This window comes from Lepidochelys kempii, chromosome 6 (genome assembly GCF_965140265.1).
Source record: "Lepidochelys kempii isolate rLepKem1 chromosome 6, rLepKem1.hap2, whole genome shotgun sequence".
NCBI lineage: Eukaryota > Metazoa > Chordata > Testudines > Cheloniidae > Lepidochelys > Lepidochelys kempii.
The window spans coordinates 69,848,105-69,866,215 of NC_133261.1; the positions used below are offsets into that span (position 1 = coordinate 69,848,105).

Consider the following 18,111-nt stretch of genomic DNA (forward strand, 5'->3'; position numbering starts at 1 on the left):
TCTAAACAACTTCCATATTTGACAGCTAGCCACATGCCAGGTTTGAAGGTCTAAAGAGCAACCAATTTTAAGTTCTTAGAGCTTAAAAGAAAAGCCGAACAAACACGCACAACTAAGTGCTGTTTTTGTAATTATCTCTCTACTTCTTCTTTTTCAGTGATTGGCTTCCCTAGCTTCCTATGACTGGTATTGGCAAGTTGTCTCTTTATAACTTGGGAACTTTTCCAGGTGGGGAATCAGGTCAGGTTATAAAAAGAAGGGCATATAGGGCATGCCCAAAGCCCATTTCATAGAATCATAGAATATCAGGGTTGGAAGGGACCTCAAGAGGTCATCTAGTCCAACCCTCTGCTCAAAAGCAGGACCCATCCCCAATTAAATCATCCCAGCCAGGGCTTTGTCAAGCCTGACCTTAAAAACTTCTAAGGAAGGAGATTCCACCACCTCCCTAGGCAACGCATTCCAGTGTTTCACCACCCTCCTAGAGAAAAAGTTTTTCCTAATATCCAACCTAAACCTCCCCCACTGCAACTTAAGACCATTACTCCTTGTCCTGTCCTCTTCCACCACTGAGAATAGTTTAGAACCATCCTCTCTGGAACCACCTCTCAGGTAGTTGAAAGCAGCTATCAAATCCCCCCTCATTCTTCTCTTCTGCAGACTAAACAATCCCAGTTCCCTCAGCCTCTCCTCATAAGTCATGTGTTCCAGATCCCTAATCATTTTTGTTGCCCTTCGCTGGACTCTTTCCAATTTATCCACATCCTTCTTGTAGTGTGGGGCCCAAAACTGGACACAGTACTCCAGATGAGGCCTCACCAATGTCGAATAGAGGGGGACGGTCACGTCCCTCATTTCCATTGACTTCAGTGGACTTTGGATTTCAGGCCTACAGGCAGATATAGCTCCTAGTCAAACCTACACCCTTATGAAGCCATTGTTAGTTCCCCCTTGTCTATTTTCCCTGTTCATGTTTCATAGACTCCAAGACCAGAAGGGACAATTGTGATCATCCAGTCTGACCTTCTGTATAACATAGGCCATAGAACTTCCCCAAAATAATTCCTAGAGCAGATCTTTTAGAAAAACAACCAATCTTGATTTAAAAATTGTCAGTGATGGAGAATCTACCACGACCCTTGTTAAATTGTTCCAATGGTTAATTACCTTCACTGTCATAAATTTCTGCCTTACTAGTCTGAATTTGTCTAGCTTCAACTTTCAGCCATTGAATCATGTTGTATCTTTCTCGGCTAGATTGAAGAAACTGTTGTTAAATATTTGTTTCCCAGGTAGGTACTTATAGACTGTAATCAAAACACCAGGTAACCTTCTCTTTGTTAAGCTAAATAGATTGAGGTCTTTGAGACTATCACTATAAAGCATGTCTTCTAATCCTTTCATCATTCTCATGGCTCTTCTTTGAACCCTCTGCAATTTATCAACATCCTTCTTGAATTGTGGGCACCAGAACTGAAGACATTATTTCAGCAGTGGTTGCACAAGTGCCAAATACAGAGGTAAAATAACTTTTCTACTCCTACTTAAGATTCCCATGTTGATGCATCCCAGGATTGCAGTAGCTTTTTTTCACCATAGCATCAGATTGGGAGCTCATATTCATCTGATTATCCAGCATGACCCCCAAATCTTTTTCAGAGTCACTTTTTCCCAGAATAGAGTCCCCCATCCTGTAAGTATGGCCTACATTCATTGTTCCTAGATGTTCACATTTACATTTAGGTATATTAAAACACACAGTGTTTGCTTGCGCAATCACTGACCAGTGAACTGTCCTCTTAATTATTTACTACTCACCCACTTTTTGGATCACCTACAAACTTTGAGGATTATTTTGTTTTCTTCTGGTTCATTGATAAAAACATTAAATGGCGTATGACCAAGAACCAAAACCCTGTGGGACTGCACTGGAAACAGCCACTCAAACACAGTTCCTTGTTTATAATTAATTTTAAGCCCTTTCTGTTAGCCAGTTTTTAATCCATTCAATGTGTGCCATATTAATTTTATATTCTAGTTTTTTAATCAAAATATTGTGTGGTACCAAGTCAAATGCCTTACGAAGTCTAAATATATTATGTGAATGGTATTACCTTTATCAATCAAACTTGTAATCTCATAAAAAAATCAAGTTAGTTTGAAAGCATCTCTTTTCCATAAAGCCATGTTGATTTGCATTAACTATATTACCCTACTTTAATTCTTTATTAATCGAGTCTTGTCTTAGCTGCTCCATTATCTTTTCAGGATCAATGTCAGGCTTGTAATTACTCAGGTCATCCTGTTTATCCTTTTTAAAAATCGTCACATTAGTTTTCTTTCAGTCTTCTGGAACGTCCTCAGTGCTCCAGGACGGGTTGAAAATCAAAATTAACAGCCCAGCGAGCTCTTCGGCCAAGTCTTTTAAAACCCTTGGACCTGCTGATTTAAAAATGTCCAATCTTTAGTAGTTTCTTCTTAACATCTTTCCGAGATATTAGTGGAATGGATTGCATCATCTGTTTTGTTTCACAAATATAGGACAGAAATATTTATTGAATACTGTGATAGGTTCACACCCCGGAGTGTCACCTGGAACTGGGGTACCACTGAGCCCTCTTACCCACCATCCTGGCCTCCCTCTCACATTGTGCTGCTGTGACAAGCTGCAGACCTGCTCCCAGTCCTACACTTTCTCCAGCACATTCATATGGGTAGGGACACACCCAGATGCAATTACATGCAGGCTTTCTGACCAGCCACTGCATGAACCAACAATAGAGAGGTTACAGCCAAAATAATTACCAGCTTCCCAACCTAGAACGCCCCCTCCCTCCACTGGAGTATAAGCCCCAAATTATACCGTCTTGTGCTGCACAGGGAACTGTACAACATAAGCTCATAGAGTTCGCCCCTCTGTCAATGTGGAGAGGAAATGCAACGGTCTCCTGAGCTAAGATTCCCAAGCACTTCAATCCAAATTTTATGGTTTAGATTAAAACATAAAATAAGTTTATTAATTACAAAAAGATAGATTTTAAGGGATTATAAGTGATAGCAAAAAGATCAAAGCAGATCATCTGGTAAATAAACAACAAAGCAAACTAAGCCTAAGATACTAGAAAGATAGGATATGAATTAGCAAATTCTCACTGTGGCTAATGGTACAAGCAGGTTGCAGATTCTTAAGGCACAAGCTGCACTTGCTTTGCAGCTTGGGAATCCCCAGGTTTTCTTACACACACACACTAGAAATCCCTTTAGCCTGGGTCCAGCACTTTCCCCAGTTCAGACTTTGTTCCTCAGGTGTTTCCAGGAGTCTTCTTGTGTGGGGAGTGAAGAACAACAGATGATGTCACTCCCTGCCTTATATAGCTTTAGCATGTGGTGGGAACCCTTTTGTCCCAAACTCAGTTTGTGGAAAAACACTGACTTCCCAAGATGGAGTCCAGAGTCATGTGGCCTGGTTATATGCCCTTGCCTACCTTGCTGAGTCATAGCAGCCATTACTTACAGGCTGTCTGGAAAGTTCACAGAAGGTTAAGTTCTTCCAGGGTCTTCCATCAGCACTGTCTGGCTTCTTCATTGTTGTACCAAAAAGACTAGTTGTGGGTGCCACCCAGAGTAAGTATGATTGAAGTACAGATACATAGTCAATATTCCTAACTTTAGATACAAAAATGATGCATGTGTACAAATAGGATAATCATATTCAGCAAATCTTAACTTTTCCAGTGACCCCTCACATGACCCATCTTGTACAAAATGCATCATAAAAATGCCATAATCATATAATAATATCACTGTGGAGAATATGAGGTGCAATGTCACAAACACTTTTTCCTTTTCCGCATTATTATTGATAATTCTACTATTTCCATCTATAATTGACCAGTGCCATTGTCAGGATTCTTTTTGTTCCTAATATATTTCAAAAAGTCTTCCGTATTGTCCTTAACTCTGCTAGCCATAGATTTATCCTTGTGTCCCTTTTCTTGTCTTATCAACTGTCTACAATTCTTAACATCTGATTTATGTTCATCACTATCAACTTACCATTTCTTCTATTTGTTTATAATTTTCACTGCCTTCTCTTCCCCTCTAAACTAGGTTGGTTTTTTAACCACCACAACCTTCTTCCTCAATTGTAGGATTGTGATTTTTTTGGGCATCTAGTAAGGTGTTCTTAAATGATTCCCCATCATCAGTCACATTTTTCTGTTTAAATTCTTCCCTCCATCTAATTTGGTTCATAATTGTTTTCAGCTTTTTGAAATTGGTCCTACTAAAGCATCAGCTGACTCGGGCTTGTGGGACTCTGGAGGGGGCTATAAAATTCCAGTGTCGAAATTTGGGCTCAGGCTGGACCCTGGGCTCTGAGATCCTCTGAGAGGTCTAGTTAACCATTTATGCTAAACCATCTGTTCCATCTTGTATTCAGTTGTGACACTAGATTTCCCAGACCTGAGGAAGAGCTCTGTGTAAGCTTGAAAGCTTGTCTCTGTCACCAGCAGAAGTGGATCCAATAAGATATTATCTCAACCACCTTGTCTCTCTAGTCATTGTCTAAGGCAGTTTTCTCACCTACAGTCACTTCTGAGCATCACCAGTCCCACGTGGTTAGGGATCCACCATTCATGGAATGCAAAGAGCACTGACCTCTTTGTTGCCTCAGTGATGGATAACAAGATGTCCTTTTGCTGCTGCTTATTTTCCCCACAGTTCCTTGTCTGAAGAGTCAGAATGTCCCTCTGCAGTTCGGACTGTGGGATGTCCTCCAGTGTGTCGACACGATACAGTTTCCTAGTCATCCTGATTACTGGTGTTTACCTTAAATGCAAATGAAAAGCCCAGTGTCTCTGGCATCATGCTAAATTTACATTAGCGACACAGACAAACAGGCAAATCAACATTCCTTTGTCTAGGACAAACTTGTTATCAACTCTGCCCCCAAAACATATTTTGGGAACATATTTCCAGTACACATACATAATTCTCTACACACCATTTGTACATACATCACACAATGATATTTATGAACAGTGTTTCACCCGCTTTCATTTGATACTTCACACAACATTCTTTAAAGATCAGTACTATGACCGCAATGTGTTTAGGTGTAGTGAGTGGGTCAGGCCTGAACGGAGTTACAGTACAGTGGGCCCTCTGCCAGTTGACATTGAGGGGCTCTTAGGGTCTCACCATCTTGTGCTTTTTCTGTTTTAGGACATTGATCCATAAGCATTCAAGATCATTTTCTTCTGAGTTATCAGTGACTCTGAAACAAGTAATGCCATTTTTGATACAGAGTGCTGCTTCCTCCTCCCTTTCACCCACTCACTCTTTCCTAAATAGGTTATAACCATTGATTTCAACAGTCCAGTTGTGTGACTCATCCCACCAGGTTTCAGTAATACATACTAGAGTGATTTTATTCTCATGAGCAATTTCAAGTCCTCTGGTTTGTTATCCAGGCTCTAGCATTGGTGTATGCGCTGTTCAGTTTTTCTTCTCTGTGTCTTTTGGTCCCTTGATTAATTTTGTTTTCAACATCTGATTTTCTGCTGTGTGCTCATATCTTCCTTCTTTTTACCTTGCCCTTTTGTTATTAGTTTGATCTTTAGTCTCCATGATTTCTGTCTGAAAAGTGACCTGTAAAGGACTTTTTTTTTTTTTTAATTGGACTTGTCTTTTGGTTTCTGAAGAACTTTCTTTTTTCTTTTCTTTTTCTTTTCTTTTTTTTTCTTTTCGCCTTTTAAAGTACCAGGATTGGTCTTCTCTTTAGTCCTCCCTCTTCCCCCTCTCCCCACAAAGGCTCTTATGCATACACGTTTCATGTATGCACATACATGTTGTTCATATGAGTATACATTGTGTACACTAACATTTTAAATGAAAAAGAAAGAGGTGTTGAGTCATTAAAGGGACATGGAAATTTTTAAAAGATTCCCAATGTCTCAGAGCACCATTATGTCCTGATTTGTGTGTGTGTATAACTCCTTATATTTAAGGGTTTTTTTTGTTACTCTGATAATTATAAGGGGCCTTTCTGCAAGGGAGAACAAGTGAGAAGCTAATTGACTAAATACAAAGCACTGTCAAATGAATAAAACAAAGCAGGAAAACAGAAAATATTTGTTTGCTTTTGCGGGAGTTTCTTGTAATCATAGTAGGTACAGCATTTTCATGTGATGGTTGTTTTTTTTTTTTTTAATGTCAAGGTGACAGTGTCCCTTTAATAGACTGTTTTACCTAATGTTAACTTGTTAGTGAAGTTAAATAGGTGTTAAAATAGTTATGAGCAGACTGGCTAAAAATCCTTTCCCTTCCAAATTGCTCAGTTTTCAATATTTCATGCCACCTCTATTCATCTGAAAAATAGTCCAAACTCAGTTTTGTTGTGGTGTTTTTTTAAAACAAATCCGTTGCAGGTCGTATTGAAGCCAATGACTTAGCAATACCCTCCTTAATTACAAAAATGAACTGCAGCTTCTATTCAGTAAGCTATGGCATATTATAAATATATGCAAACTGGCCAGAGCACAGGCAGCCAGTAACACGTTTTACTCACAATGATATGCTCTTAGCAAAGACGAACATAAAGTATGTATTTGATAAAGATTCATGTGACTTATGAAGGTCTCTATCTTGAGATTTTTGGTGTACTTTATCCTTTATAGTAAAGGAAACAGTTGGTGTGGACTGCAAAAAAATGACCTAATAAACCTGTCTGTTGAAAGGTGCTGTGAAGTGAAACTCCCAGAAATTCCATATTGGCATTCCATGTCCTCCTTTTTTGATACTTGATACAGACAGATGTATTGGGGTGGGGTGCTACAGTACATGAGCTGAAAAATACAAGTAAAATTTATGAATAAATCATATTTTATGCATCATCAGATTCTTCCTTCTTGGTAGGAACTTACGTTATTTTAAAAAATTACTCTGCCGTTCTCCATCAGGTTAATCACATACAATAGATCTTGTTAGATCCATCTTCAAATCCTAAAGAGAGACTAATGTGCTGGCTGGATTTCTAGCTGGATGATTTCCACATTCTCAAAATACGTAGATGACATTCAGGATAATGTAGTCAGGTGACCCCAGCAAATACTGCTGAGAAAAAGATGGCAGCCCTTTTCAGAGCAAAAGTGGTAAAAATGCAATAGGGTATATTTCTTAATGTGACCCCTCCCGCCCCTGGCGCCCTTCTTCACTGCATTCCTACTTTAACAGCTTTGGAACTGTAGGGGTGGAAGGAGATAGTTGTACATAATCAATTAAATCACTGGCTGAAACAAATCTAACTTTTACGATACCAAAGAACAGACTGCCCATTGTGAACTCCAAAGCAGGGGCTGAAAGGCTACCCTCTAATATTGGCTCTGAGTGTATCACATGTCAGCTAAATATTCTGTGATGCTTCTTATTTTCTCCTAACACCGGTAAGACAGAAAATATCATAATGCTACTGTATAAACCCATACACCCATCCCTTGAGTACTTCATGCAGTTCTGATTGCCCCATCTCAAAAAAAGGTATATTAAAATAGGAAAAGCAACAGAGAAGGGCAACAAAAATGATTAGGGGTATGGAACAGCTTCCATATGAGGAGACACTTAAAAGACTGGACCTGTTCAGCTTGGAAAAGAGATGACTGCGGGGGAAGAAGGGGGGACATATGATAGAGGTCAATAAAATCCTGAATGATGTGGAGAAAGTAAATAAGGAAATATTCTTTATCTCTTCACATAACACAAGAACCAGGGGTCATCCAATGAAATTAATAGGCAGCAGATGTAAAAAAACATAAGGAAATACTTCTTCACACAACGAACAGTCAATATGTGGTACTCGTTGCCAGGGGATGTTGTGAAGGCCCAAAGTATATCTAGGTTCAAAAAAGAATTAGTTAAATTCCGGGAAGATGGGTCCATCGGTGAATAGTAGCCAAGATGATCAGGGATACAACTCAATGCTCCGGGTGTCCCTAAACCTCTGCCTGCTGGCTGGGACTGGATGATGGGATGGATCACTTGTTAAATTACTCTGTTCTGTTCACTCCCTCTGAAGCATCTGGCACCATTCACTGTTGGAAGACAGCATACTGGTCTAGATAGATTGGTCTGACCCAGTATGGCCATTCTTATGTTCTTTATGAGATTTTGTATTGTTATAGTGTATTATTGAAATTTTTGTAATATGCCTTATGTTAATATGAGTGGAATTAGGGGAGGAAAGAACTGTGAGCAGTAGTAAAAATCCAAATTTAAAGATGATCTTTTCTAAATTGCGGTGGTTTTATTTTTAATTATTATGCAAAGGTCATTGCACACAATAGAGAATGCTATACTGGTTCTGTTCAGAGACCCAAGGAACTTTATAAGTGTGTGTATACTCCAAGTATATATTCCTGAAGAAGAAAAAGAGGGCATATTTTTAAAAATTTCACTGTACATTGATATGATTTTGTTAGTTTGTTTTGGGGATTAGGTGCGATTTTATTATATGAGGTATGAATATGTTGGGTATACTGTGGAGTCCTTTCTTTGGCTATCTCTACAATAGGAAATTTTATTAAGTTACTAAAACATTTTAACTAACATGATGGTAAACACTATGTAAAACCTAGTGTAGATGGGGGACAAAGTGGTTTAGCTGATAGTCGTTAACCATAGGGTCCTCTTATGGTACCACAATGAGCTAACACATTTTTAAACATGACTCTTCTTGTCCACACTAAGGGTGAAATCATGTTTAATATCATGTTAGTTAAAAAGTGGTGGTAACATGTTATACTGGTAGTTTCCTACTATGAGAACAATGCATAGAAATATTAATGTATTTTGTTTCCTTTGTCTTTTTTGTCTCCTCTATATGCTTCTTTTTAATGCAGTTGAGGAAGATAGGAGGTGGGGGGTTTGGAGAAATTTATGATGCTCTGGACTTGCTCACGCGGGAAAATGTTGCACTAAAGGTCGAGTCAGCTCAGCAACCAAAGCAAGTCTTGAAAATGGAAGTGGCTGTGTTGAAGAAACTGCAAGGTAAGGTGGTTTCCTTGGTATACCAACAAGCGAGTGTATGGTAGGTGGCTAAGAGTCTCAACTGCATTCCCAGTCACTAGGGTCCATGTTCTGCCATCTTTTCCTTATTCTGTAAGTAGTACCATTGAACTCAATGGGGCTAATCAAAGTAAGGGTGAATCTGGCCCTTTGTGTATATTGATTTTCATCAATGGTGAGCAGAGGCTTCTAGTTCTTGGCATACTGGGCAGGAAAAGCATTCACTTCCAGTATGTGGAAGCTTATGATGGAGCTGCCCTTACGATCTGAATAGGATAAGAGAAAATTAGCAGAAAGTTTCAATTGTTTTAAAAATCAGAAGTTCTTAATCTCCAATTTTAGCTTCTTTCTGGATCCTGTCTCTTTGTTGACAGGTTTCAGAGTAGCAGCTGTGTGTGTTTGTATTCACAAAAAGAATGCATCCGATGAAGTGAGCTGTAGCTCACGAAAGTTTATGCTCAAATAAATTTGCTAGTCTCTAAGGTGCCACAAGTACTCCTTTTCTTTTTGTCTCTTTGTTGTTAGAGACTCTGCCCTGGGTGTGTGTGTGCGTCTGTGTGTGTGTTTTTTGTTTTGTTTTTCAAACTTTTGCTTAAGTCTTCCTCTTTGGTTGAGGGCCTCCAGCTGACATCTAGCACAGGAATACTTTCCCCAGTATTTTATAGTTTGTCTTCTCAAAGGGATGGTTTCTCAATGGATTCTGTGATACTAAAGTGGAAACAGCCATAAAGAATATAGATGTGCTCTAATCAGTAAGATACACAGAAGCAATGATATTTAGAATTCTGAAGCACTTTTGAATAGTCAGCAAGTTAGAGCTCAAGTGGTTGAGCATTCAGAACTAGTTTGACTGACTGGTGATTCTTGCATGTTCAATAATTAGGTCACCTCATTAGCTTAACATTCAAACTTTTTCAAGTCAAAAGCAGGTACTGGTACAGAGAGAAATGTAATAGCTTCTCTTTTTATTATTATTCAGAGCTGTGAAGTTTAAAACTTTACCTTATTTTTAAACAATACAATTTTCTTTAAGAAAACAGAGAAAACTGGAGACTGCTCCAATATTAACCTGTGCAGCTGCCAGTCTCTCTCTTGCTGTTTATAGTTTGTTTCTAGATTCATGGTTTGGACAAAACAAAAACTTCAAGACATATGGTGTTATCCAATCCGCTGACAAGGTCACATTGCAAGAGCAATAGCAGCCTCTGCTCCATATAGATTAGTACACCAAGCTCGCTTATGCAATTATACAAGTACTTTAACAGGCCATTTCATTCCAAGGGTGGAATTCACAAGGGGGATTCAGGCACTGCAATATTGAGTGTTGCCGTCCCTATCTTTTAGGCACCTATCCAGCTAGTAGAAACCTGAGTTAGGTGCCCAGGCTCTCGATACAATGGAACGGAGAATTAGGCACCTAAGAATGGGATCCACAAAAGCCAGCTGGCTGACTGGGGAGCCACCTAAGCAAGCCAGTAGGAAATAACTAGCAGAGGGGTTTGGCCTAAACCCTGCCATGCAGAGGAAGTTAAGCACCTGTCTCCACTCAGAATTCACAGTCACGAACCCTGTCCTGGAGTTAGGTGCCAAAGTCAGATCAGTACTTCTTTGAGAAACAGAGGGGAGAAGAAGGAGGTGCCCTTATAAATTTTAGCCCAGAAGTTAGAACATTATAATATTTTTTACTGTAGGGAATCCATAGTATGGATAGACATATAAATACATTACCATTTTTTGAATCCAGATTGATAGGATTACTTTTTGCATGACAGACAAGAAATTAGACAAATGCCAGAAAATATTTTTTCTGTCTAGCTCCTAGCAGCAAGAATCTCCACTCATTTTTCTATCTCACAGGTTTTCAGACTAAAGTTTTCAAATAGGAAAAAAAGTAAGTAAAATGGACAGAAAGTGGCTATTGGCAAAACAATGTTACAGCTATTTATTGCAGAATATTTTTGTCTGGTCTGCTATGTGTCATGTGCCCCTAGAAAATAGACTTGGGCTACTAATTGCAGGATTCTGATTTTGTTGTTGTTGAACATTGTCTGTTTGCTGCTGAATTAATACACAAAGGAAGACACAGTCATTGCCTCAACAATGATATTACCATACAGAATGCTCTGGAGGACAGCTCTTAAACGTTTTTTGTTTTTTAAAGATATATTTCATTGATAGATTAATTCTCAGGGGATTTGTGGAAGCTGTAAGCTTTAAGGAGTGCTTTGAAAGAACAGAAGGTGGCAGTTTGGCCTCAATCCAGCAAAACACATAAGCACACGTGTAACTTTAATCACACACATAGTCCAAATAATTTCAGTGAGACTACTCACATGCTTAAAATTACATTTGTTCAGAAGTGCTTTACTGGATCAGGGCCTTGTTGCACAAGAAGTGAGAAACTATTCCAAACACAGAACTTGGCATGGGAAAAAATGAAAATACATGAGAGAAGGTTTCAAAGGGAGTGGTGAGGGAGGAATAGAGAAGTGGGTGAGAAGGGGAATAAGAAGAAATGGAACAGGAATAAGAAGATATGCAGATCCTTGAAGATAGGTGCTAGAAGAGTGCAAAATCAGTATTTTTAATGTTTTATTCTTAGAATTTTTCGGTAATACAATGGGCATGTTTCATACACTACAATAATTAAGTGAAAGTAGTAGTATCATAGGTATAAAGTACCGTAAGTAATGGAGAGCTGCAAAGAAACTGTTTTATAGTCCTGATCCGGCAAAGCAGTTATGCACATGCTTAAATATGAGTAGTTCTTCAAGTGCTTGCTCATGTCGATTCCAAGTAGGTGTGCGCGTGCCACGTGCACAGTTGTTGGAAGGTTTTTCCCCTAGCGTTACTCGTCGGGTCAGCTGTGGAGCCCCGTGGAGTACACCTTCATGGTGGTGTATATAGGTCCTTGCTGACCCACTGCCTTTTCAGTTCCTTTTTACCACCAGTGACGGTTGTTGGAGCAGCTCCTCTCTTGCTATGGGAAGCAATCCCCTAGTGCAGAGGTGGGCAAACTAAGGCCCGCGGGCCACATCTGGCCCGTGGGACCATCCTGCCTGGCCCTTGAGCTCCCGGCCAGGGAGGCTAGTCCCCAGCCCCTCCCACACTGTCCCCCCCTCCTCCCCCGTAGCTTCAGCTCACTGTACCGCCCTTGTTCTGGCCCGCTGCTCCTGCTGGGTGGCAGGGCTGTGAGGTCCTGCTGCTCTGAGCGGCATGGTAAGGGGGCGGGGAGCGGGGGGTGATTTGGATAGGCATGGGAGTCCCGGGGGGCCTGGCAGGGGGTGGGGGTGTGGATAGGGATTGGGGCAGTCAGGGGACAGGGAGCGGGGGGGTTGGATGGGGCGGGGTCCCGGGGGTGGTTGGGGCGGGGGGCTCCGGGAGGGGGCAGTCAGGAGTTCTGAGGGGGGCAGTCGGGGTGGGAAGTGGGAGAGGGTGGATGTGGGGGCAGGTTGTTTGGGGAGGCAGAGCCTTCCCTACCTGGCTTTCCACAGAGTTTTGCGACCCCAATGTGGCCCTCGGGCCAAAATGCAACATTTGGCAAAGCAGCACTGCAGTCAGCCATTCCATGAACACTGACCCTGCCTCCTAGGTGAGGCTTGGGAATCACTCTACTTGGAATCTATATGAGCAAGCACTCGAAGAAGAAAAAATGGTTACCTACGTGTTGTAGCTGTTGTTCTATGAGATGTGTTGCTCATGTCCATTCCAAGACCCACCCGCCGCCCCTTCGTTGAAGTGTCCGGCAAGAAGGAACTGAAGAGGTGGCGGGTCGGCTGGGACTTAATATAAACCGCAATGAAGGTGCGATTTCAGGGGGCTTCACAGCCGACCCGACAGGTACTGCAAGGGGAAAAACCTTCTGAAGCAGGTGGCGCGCGCGCGCATCTACTTGGAGTGGACATGAGCAACACATCTCAAAGAACAGCAGTTACGAGATGTATGTAACTGTTTTTTCTATTTATGTCAGTGGGACTATACAAGCGCCTAAATTCTTTGCTGAGCCAGGGCCTTAAATGAGTATTTGAAAGGTTTACTGGAGAAAAATCTGTTTGTAGTATAGTTTGTTTTAATATCAAGTAATACATCTAAATTTAGAAACTGGTTCTGGGCTCCAGGACCTGGTTCACTAGATTTCACATATACACCGGACCCTCGCTAGAACACACATCTATATGTCGCGAATTTGCATAAAACGCGGTCGTGGCCATGGATCCCAAATTTAATTACTTTAATTGGAATTCATTTTAACGCGGTCCCCGCTATAACGCGATCCGCGCGTTAATGCGGCACCCACGCATGGATCCCAAATCCCGCATTCTAGCAAGGGTCCGGTGTACATTTATAAATAATGCTCCACAGGAAAGTCCTACCTAATCTCTAGAAAATATAAAAAACTGGAATTACTTATTAGATCCCTTAAGAGCAATAAGCCTGAAATGTTCACTTTAATAAACAAAGTTTTAATCCGCACCGTCATATTGTTTCATACTAAACAATGGAAAAACAGAACAAATGACTCAAGACTTCAGTCCTTTTTCCACTTGCCTATTGATTCAAATAGCATATTGTATACACAGTACAGAACACTTCTTAAATCAGATAGAAAAATACCCCAAATTATGGGGACACAGACTTGAGATACTGAGGCAGACTAATGAAGAAAAATGGGAAGAACATTATGATAATATGACTTCCAGTTTTAGTCACATAAAATTCAGAATGATTGTTTATAAATTACTTCAAACATATATTGTACCCCAAAACGTATTGCTTATAAAGGTGAAGAAAACTTTTTTGACTGATGCCAAGTCTCAAGAGGTTCATTAATATGTGTGTCTTGAAAATGCAAATAATACAAGCATTTTGGATAAAAATGAATGGTATGAACATGATAGTGTGACTGAACATCCTCATTGAACCTAAGGTTGGCCTGCCTCCTATGAATCTTCAGAATCCAAAAAGTAAATACAAGAGGACACATCTCTAGGCAAAACACTTCAACACTTTACAGGGAACCCTCAAAATGTCCTGGAATTCATCCTCAAAAATCTCTTTGGACAAACAGTATCAAAAATAGAATTTCCTTAGACATAGCCTACTAAATAGCTTGAGATGCTTAATTCAATTCACAGGAAGTGAGGCAATATTTCTTTATGCTCATGGAATACAAGTACTGGAATTCACATCCAAAAATCTCTAGACATGGTGGTTTATATATAACTGTGGTGTATATCAGTAGCTCATCTACAAGAGTCATAATAGTAACATATATGCATTCTTTTTATATTTTGGCTTGATGAGTTTGTCTGACCAGGATACTTGAGACTCAATGCAAAAGTATCGTGGGTTTGTTTTTTGTAAAATAGTAATATATAGATAGATAGATAGATGTCTGTCTTATATTATCCAGCATCTCTTCCCATTCTGTCAAGTGAGAAGAATGTAAGCTTAACAAATTTCTGGATAGCTGGTTTGTTTGTTTACAGAATGCTAAAGCAAGTTGTTGGTTAATTTATGCACAGTTCTCTACCTCTAGATTAGTATTAAAATCTATGTGAAAAATAAGCAGCAAAGAACATCTTACTTTGTTTGGGCTTCTGAATTTCAGTGAAACTGTTGTTGAAGCACATGATTACAGTGTTGCTAGCTTTCAATGGTATGTCATTTGACTGATGTTTTGTATTTGCTGTGTGCTAAAGGCCACTGGTGCAAAGTGGTCATGTCCATTTTTAGATCTAGTCTTCCATCATTCTCTCAGAATATAAACTGGAATCCTTTCACAATATTATGAAGTGGAAGTTGAGTGTATTAGATTTAACTAGAAGCATTTATGATGCTTGCAAATGATTAAGAACTTGTTTATTTTATTTCCTGTTTTGTGCATACTGCTTTAGAGATGGATGCTGGTCTGTAGCATCAATACATTCCCGAACATGCTAGCTGAGCTTCACGCTTGAAAGTAGTATAATATTTGCCATGCACACTGGAAGTATTCATTATTCAAGTGGCAAAGTAACTCTGCTCATTCAACTGGAATGGAAAAGAGATTTTTATGACCTAAAGTTTTAGAATACGGGTTGTCAGGGTTCCTTCCCCACTGTGAACTCTAGGGTACAGATGTGGGGACCGACATGAAAGACCCCCTAAGCTTATTCTTACCAGCTTAAGTTAAAAACTCCCACAGGTTACAAACTTTGCCTTGTCCTTGAACAGTATGCTGCCACCACCAAGCGTTTTAAACAAAGAACAGGGAAAGAGCCCACTTGGAGACGTCTTCCCACAAAATCATAGAATCATAGAATATCAGGGTTGGAAGGGACCTCAGGAGGTCATCTAGTCCAACCCCCTGCTCAAAGCAGGACCAATCCCCAATTTTTGCCCCGATCCCTAAATGGCCCCCTCAAGGATTGAACTCACAACCCTGGGTTTAGCAGGCCAATGCTCAAACCACTGAGCTATCCCTCCCCCGCAGCCCTACACACCCCCTTTCCTGGGGAGTCTTGAGAATAATATCCTAACCAATTTGTTACAAAATCATCGAAGACCCAAACCCCTGAATCTTGGAACAATGGAAAAATCAGTCAGGTTCTTAAAAGAAGGATTTTATAAAAAAAGAAAGGTAAAAATCATCTCTGTAAAAATCAGGATGGAAAATACTTCACAGGGTATTCAGATTCAAAACACAGAGGATCCCCTTCTGGGCAAAACCTTAAAGTTTTGAAAACAGGAAATAAACCTCCCTCTTAACACAGGGAAAATTCACATAAAACAAAAGATAAACTAATCCACCTTGCCTGTCTTACCGCAATATTGGAGACTTGGATTAGGGTGGGTTGGAGAAGATGGATTTCTGTCTGGCCTCTCTCTGTCCCAAGAGAGACCAACCACGTAAACAAAGAGCACAAAACAAAAGCCCCCCCCCCCAAGATTTGAAAGTATCTTGTCCCCTTCTTGGTCCTTTGGGTCAGGTGCCAACCAGGTTAGCTGAGCTTCTTAACCCTTTACATGTAACAGGATGTTGCCTCTGGCCAGGAGGGGTTTTATTGCACTATATACAGAAAGGTGGTTACCTTTCCCTTTATATTTATGACACAGCTGGATCAGGATAATATAGGCCTATCTGTCTTTCTGATTTCATTCCTTTTTTCTGATGTCTTTCTAGCTCATTGTCATTGTATCTGTATCCAAGAGATGTGTACAAAGGAAATATGTCCTGAGGTTACGGAACATATTTTCATGAGATGAGTGTGACCTGATCACTTACTGGTGGCTGGCGTAGAGATGAGTAGGTAATAGGAGCTGATAGGCTTGTCCATCTTTATATCTTTTTGTTGATTTTTTTTTTAAATATGTTGTCATTTCCGCTTGCTTTATTCTGCAGCAAAAGAGGGAAGGAGAGGGGAAATGGGAAGGGCACTGCAACCAAGTTTTGTATGGCTCATTATGTGACACTTTTTTACTCATGAGAGAAAGCCATTGATTTTCCCAACTTCCCCAAGGCTCCACCCTGCTCCACCTCTTCCTGTCCCTGCTCCTACCACTCCCTCCCAGCACCTCCTGCATGCTGCTGAACAGCTGTTCCTCAATGTGTAGGAGGCACTGGGAAGGAGGGGGACGAGTTGATCAGTGGGGCTGGTGGCCCCGGACGTGATTCCGCCCCCTCCCCTGAGCATGCCCTGTCCCTGCTCCTCCCTCTCCCTCCCTGTGCCTCCTGCACATCGGGGAACAGCTGTTCCACGGCATGCAGGATTGCTGGGAGGGAGATGGAGGAGTTGATCAGCGGGGCCAGCGGTCCCGAACAGGATTCTGCCCTCTCCCCGCATACGCCTCATCCCCGCTCCTTCCACTCCCTCCCAGTGCCTCCTGCACGCCACTGAACAGCTGTCCCCTGGCATGCAGGAGGTTCTGGGAAGTAGGGGGAGGAGTTAATCAGTGGGGTCTGCAGACCCCCTGGAGTACCCTTGTGGACCCCAGTTTGAGAAACGCTGCCCTAGTGGGAATTACTGCAGAGGGAAATGCCAGCTTCTTGTCTTCAGCCCAGCTGGAGGTTTGAGAACCTAGGAGGGCTGTGATGGAGAGCTGATGGTATGAATATCACACACAAAATGACACTTGGCAGTTCTGGAAAGGATGGGACATTTTGAGCTATCTAGAACTGCACATGATGCACTCAAATATGGTGTAAATGGGAGAATGTGACATACCTAGGAGCAATCCAGAACAGTGGGGGCCTCTGTCACCCCTGCCCTGCAAAATTGGGTGTCTTACAATACCTTGCTTAAGTAGCTCCCACCTGGGCTGCTCATGGACAGCCTTCCAGCATGCAGGTCACTCTGAGATGTGTTTGTGTAACTGTAGCCTAACAGTCGCACGCTGGGTCTCACCAGCCTTGGTTATACTGCAACGTGACCCCAACATATTCCCAGTTCGGGATTTTTCTCCGGAAATGTATGTCTTGTACTGCCTAGCCCTCTTCTGGATAGTTCAAATATATTATGTCCGTGATTCCTTTAAGGGAATAATACACAACAACTCGCCACCTTAAATGGAGTTATCCAGACACTTTAACTTAAACACAGTAATTAGATAAAACAAGAAAGCAGTTTATTAACTACAAAGAAAGAGATTTTAAGTGAGTACAAGCAATGAGGCATAAAAGTCAGAAATGGCTACAAGAAAATAAACATTTCTAGTGCCTAGCTTAACAAACTATGTTCGATTCAATGCAAAGTTTCTCACCACATGCTTCCAACAGCATTACTGACCAAACTTTCAGGTCAGGATCCCTTTCCCACAATCCAATGGCTATTTCCTTTGTCTTCTCACCTGCAGAGAATGAGATGTGCAAGGAGAGAGGTAGAGGGGTCTTCATCTGTTCATTCCTCCTTTTAAGAGTTTCAGTCCGTCTTTAAAAAGCATTTCTGGCTGAGAAACAAGAGAGGGGGTCTGATGGAGGAAGGAGACCTTATGCTGTTTCTTTGCTGAGATGCAAGATCTCTTTGTCCTTGCCTCCCTTTCTTGCCAACGAATGGCCACTTGATAGCT

General features: G+C 41.1%; 1 protein-coding gene across 3 annotated transcripts in view; it reads left to right on the forward strand.

Annotated features, from left to right (window-relative positions):
* TTBK2 (tau tubulin kinase 2) overlaps positions 1-18,111 on the forward strand; it is a 210,364-nt gene that overhangs the window by 59,134 nt on the left and 133,119 nt on the right. For all 3 annotated transcript variants that reach the window (XM_073348604.1, XM_073348603.1, XM_073348602.1), the window contains one exon: positions 8,898-9,045. In XM_073348604.1, the coding sequence (XP_073204705.1) occupies positions 8,898-9,045 (148 nt within the window). The remainder of the gene's footprint in view (positions 1-8,897; positions 9,046-18,111) is intronic.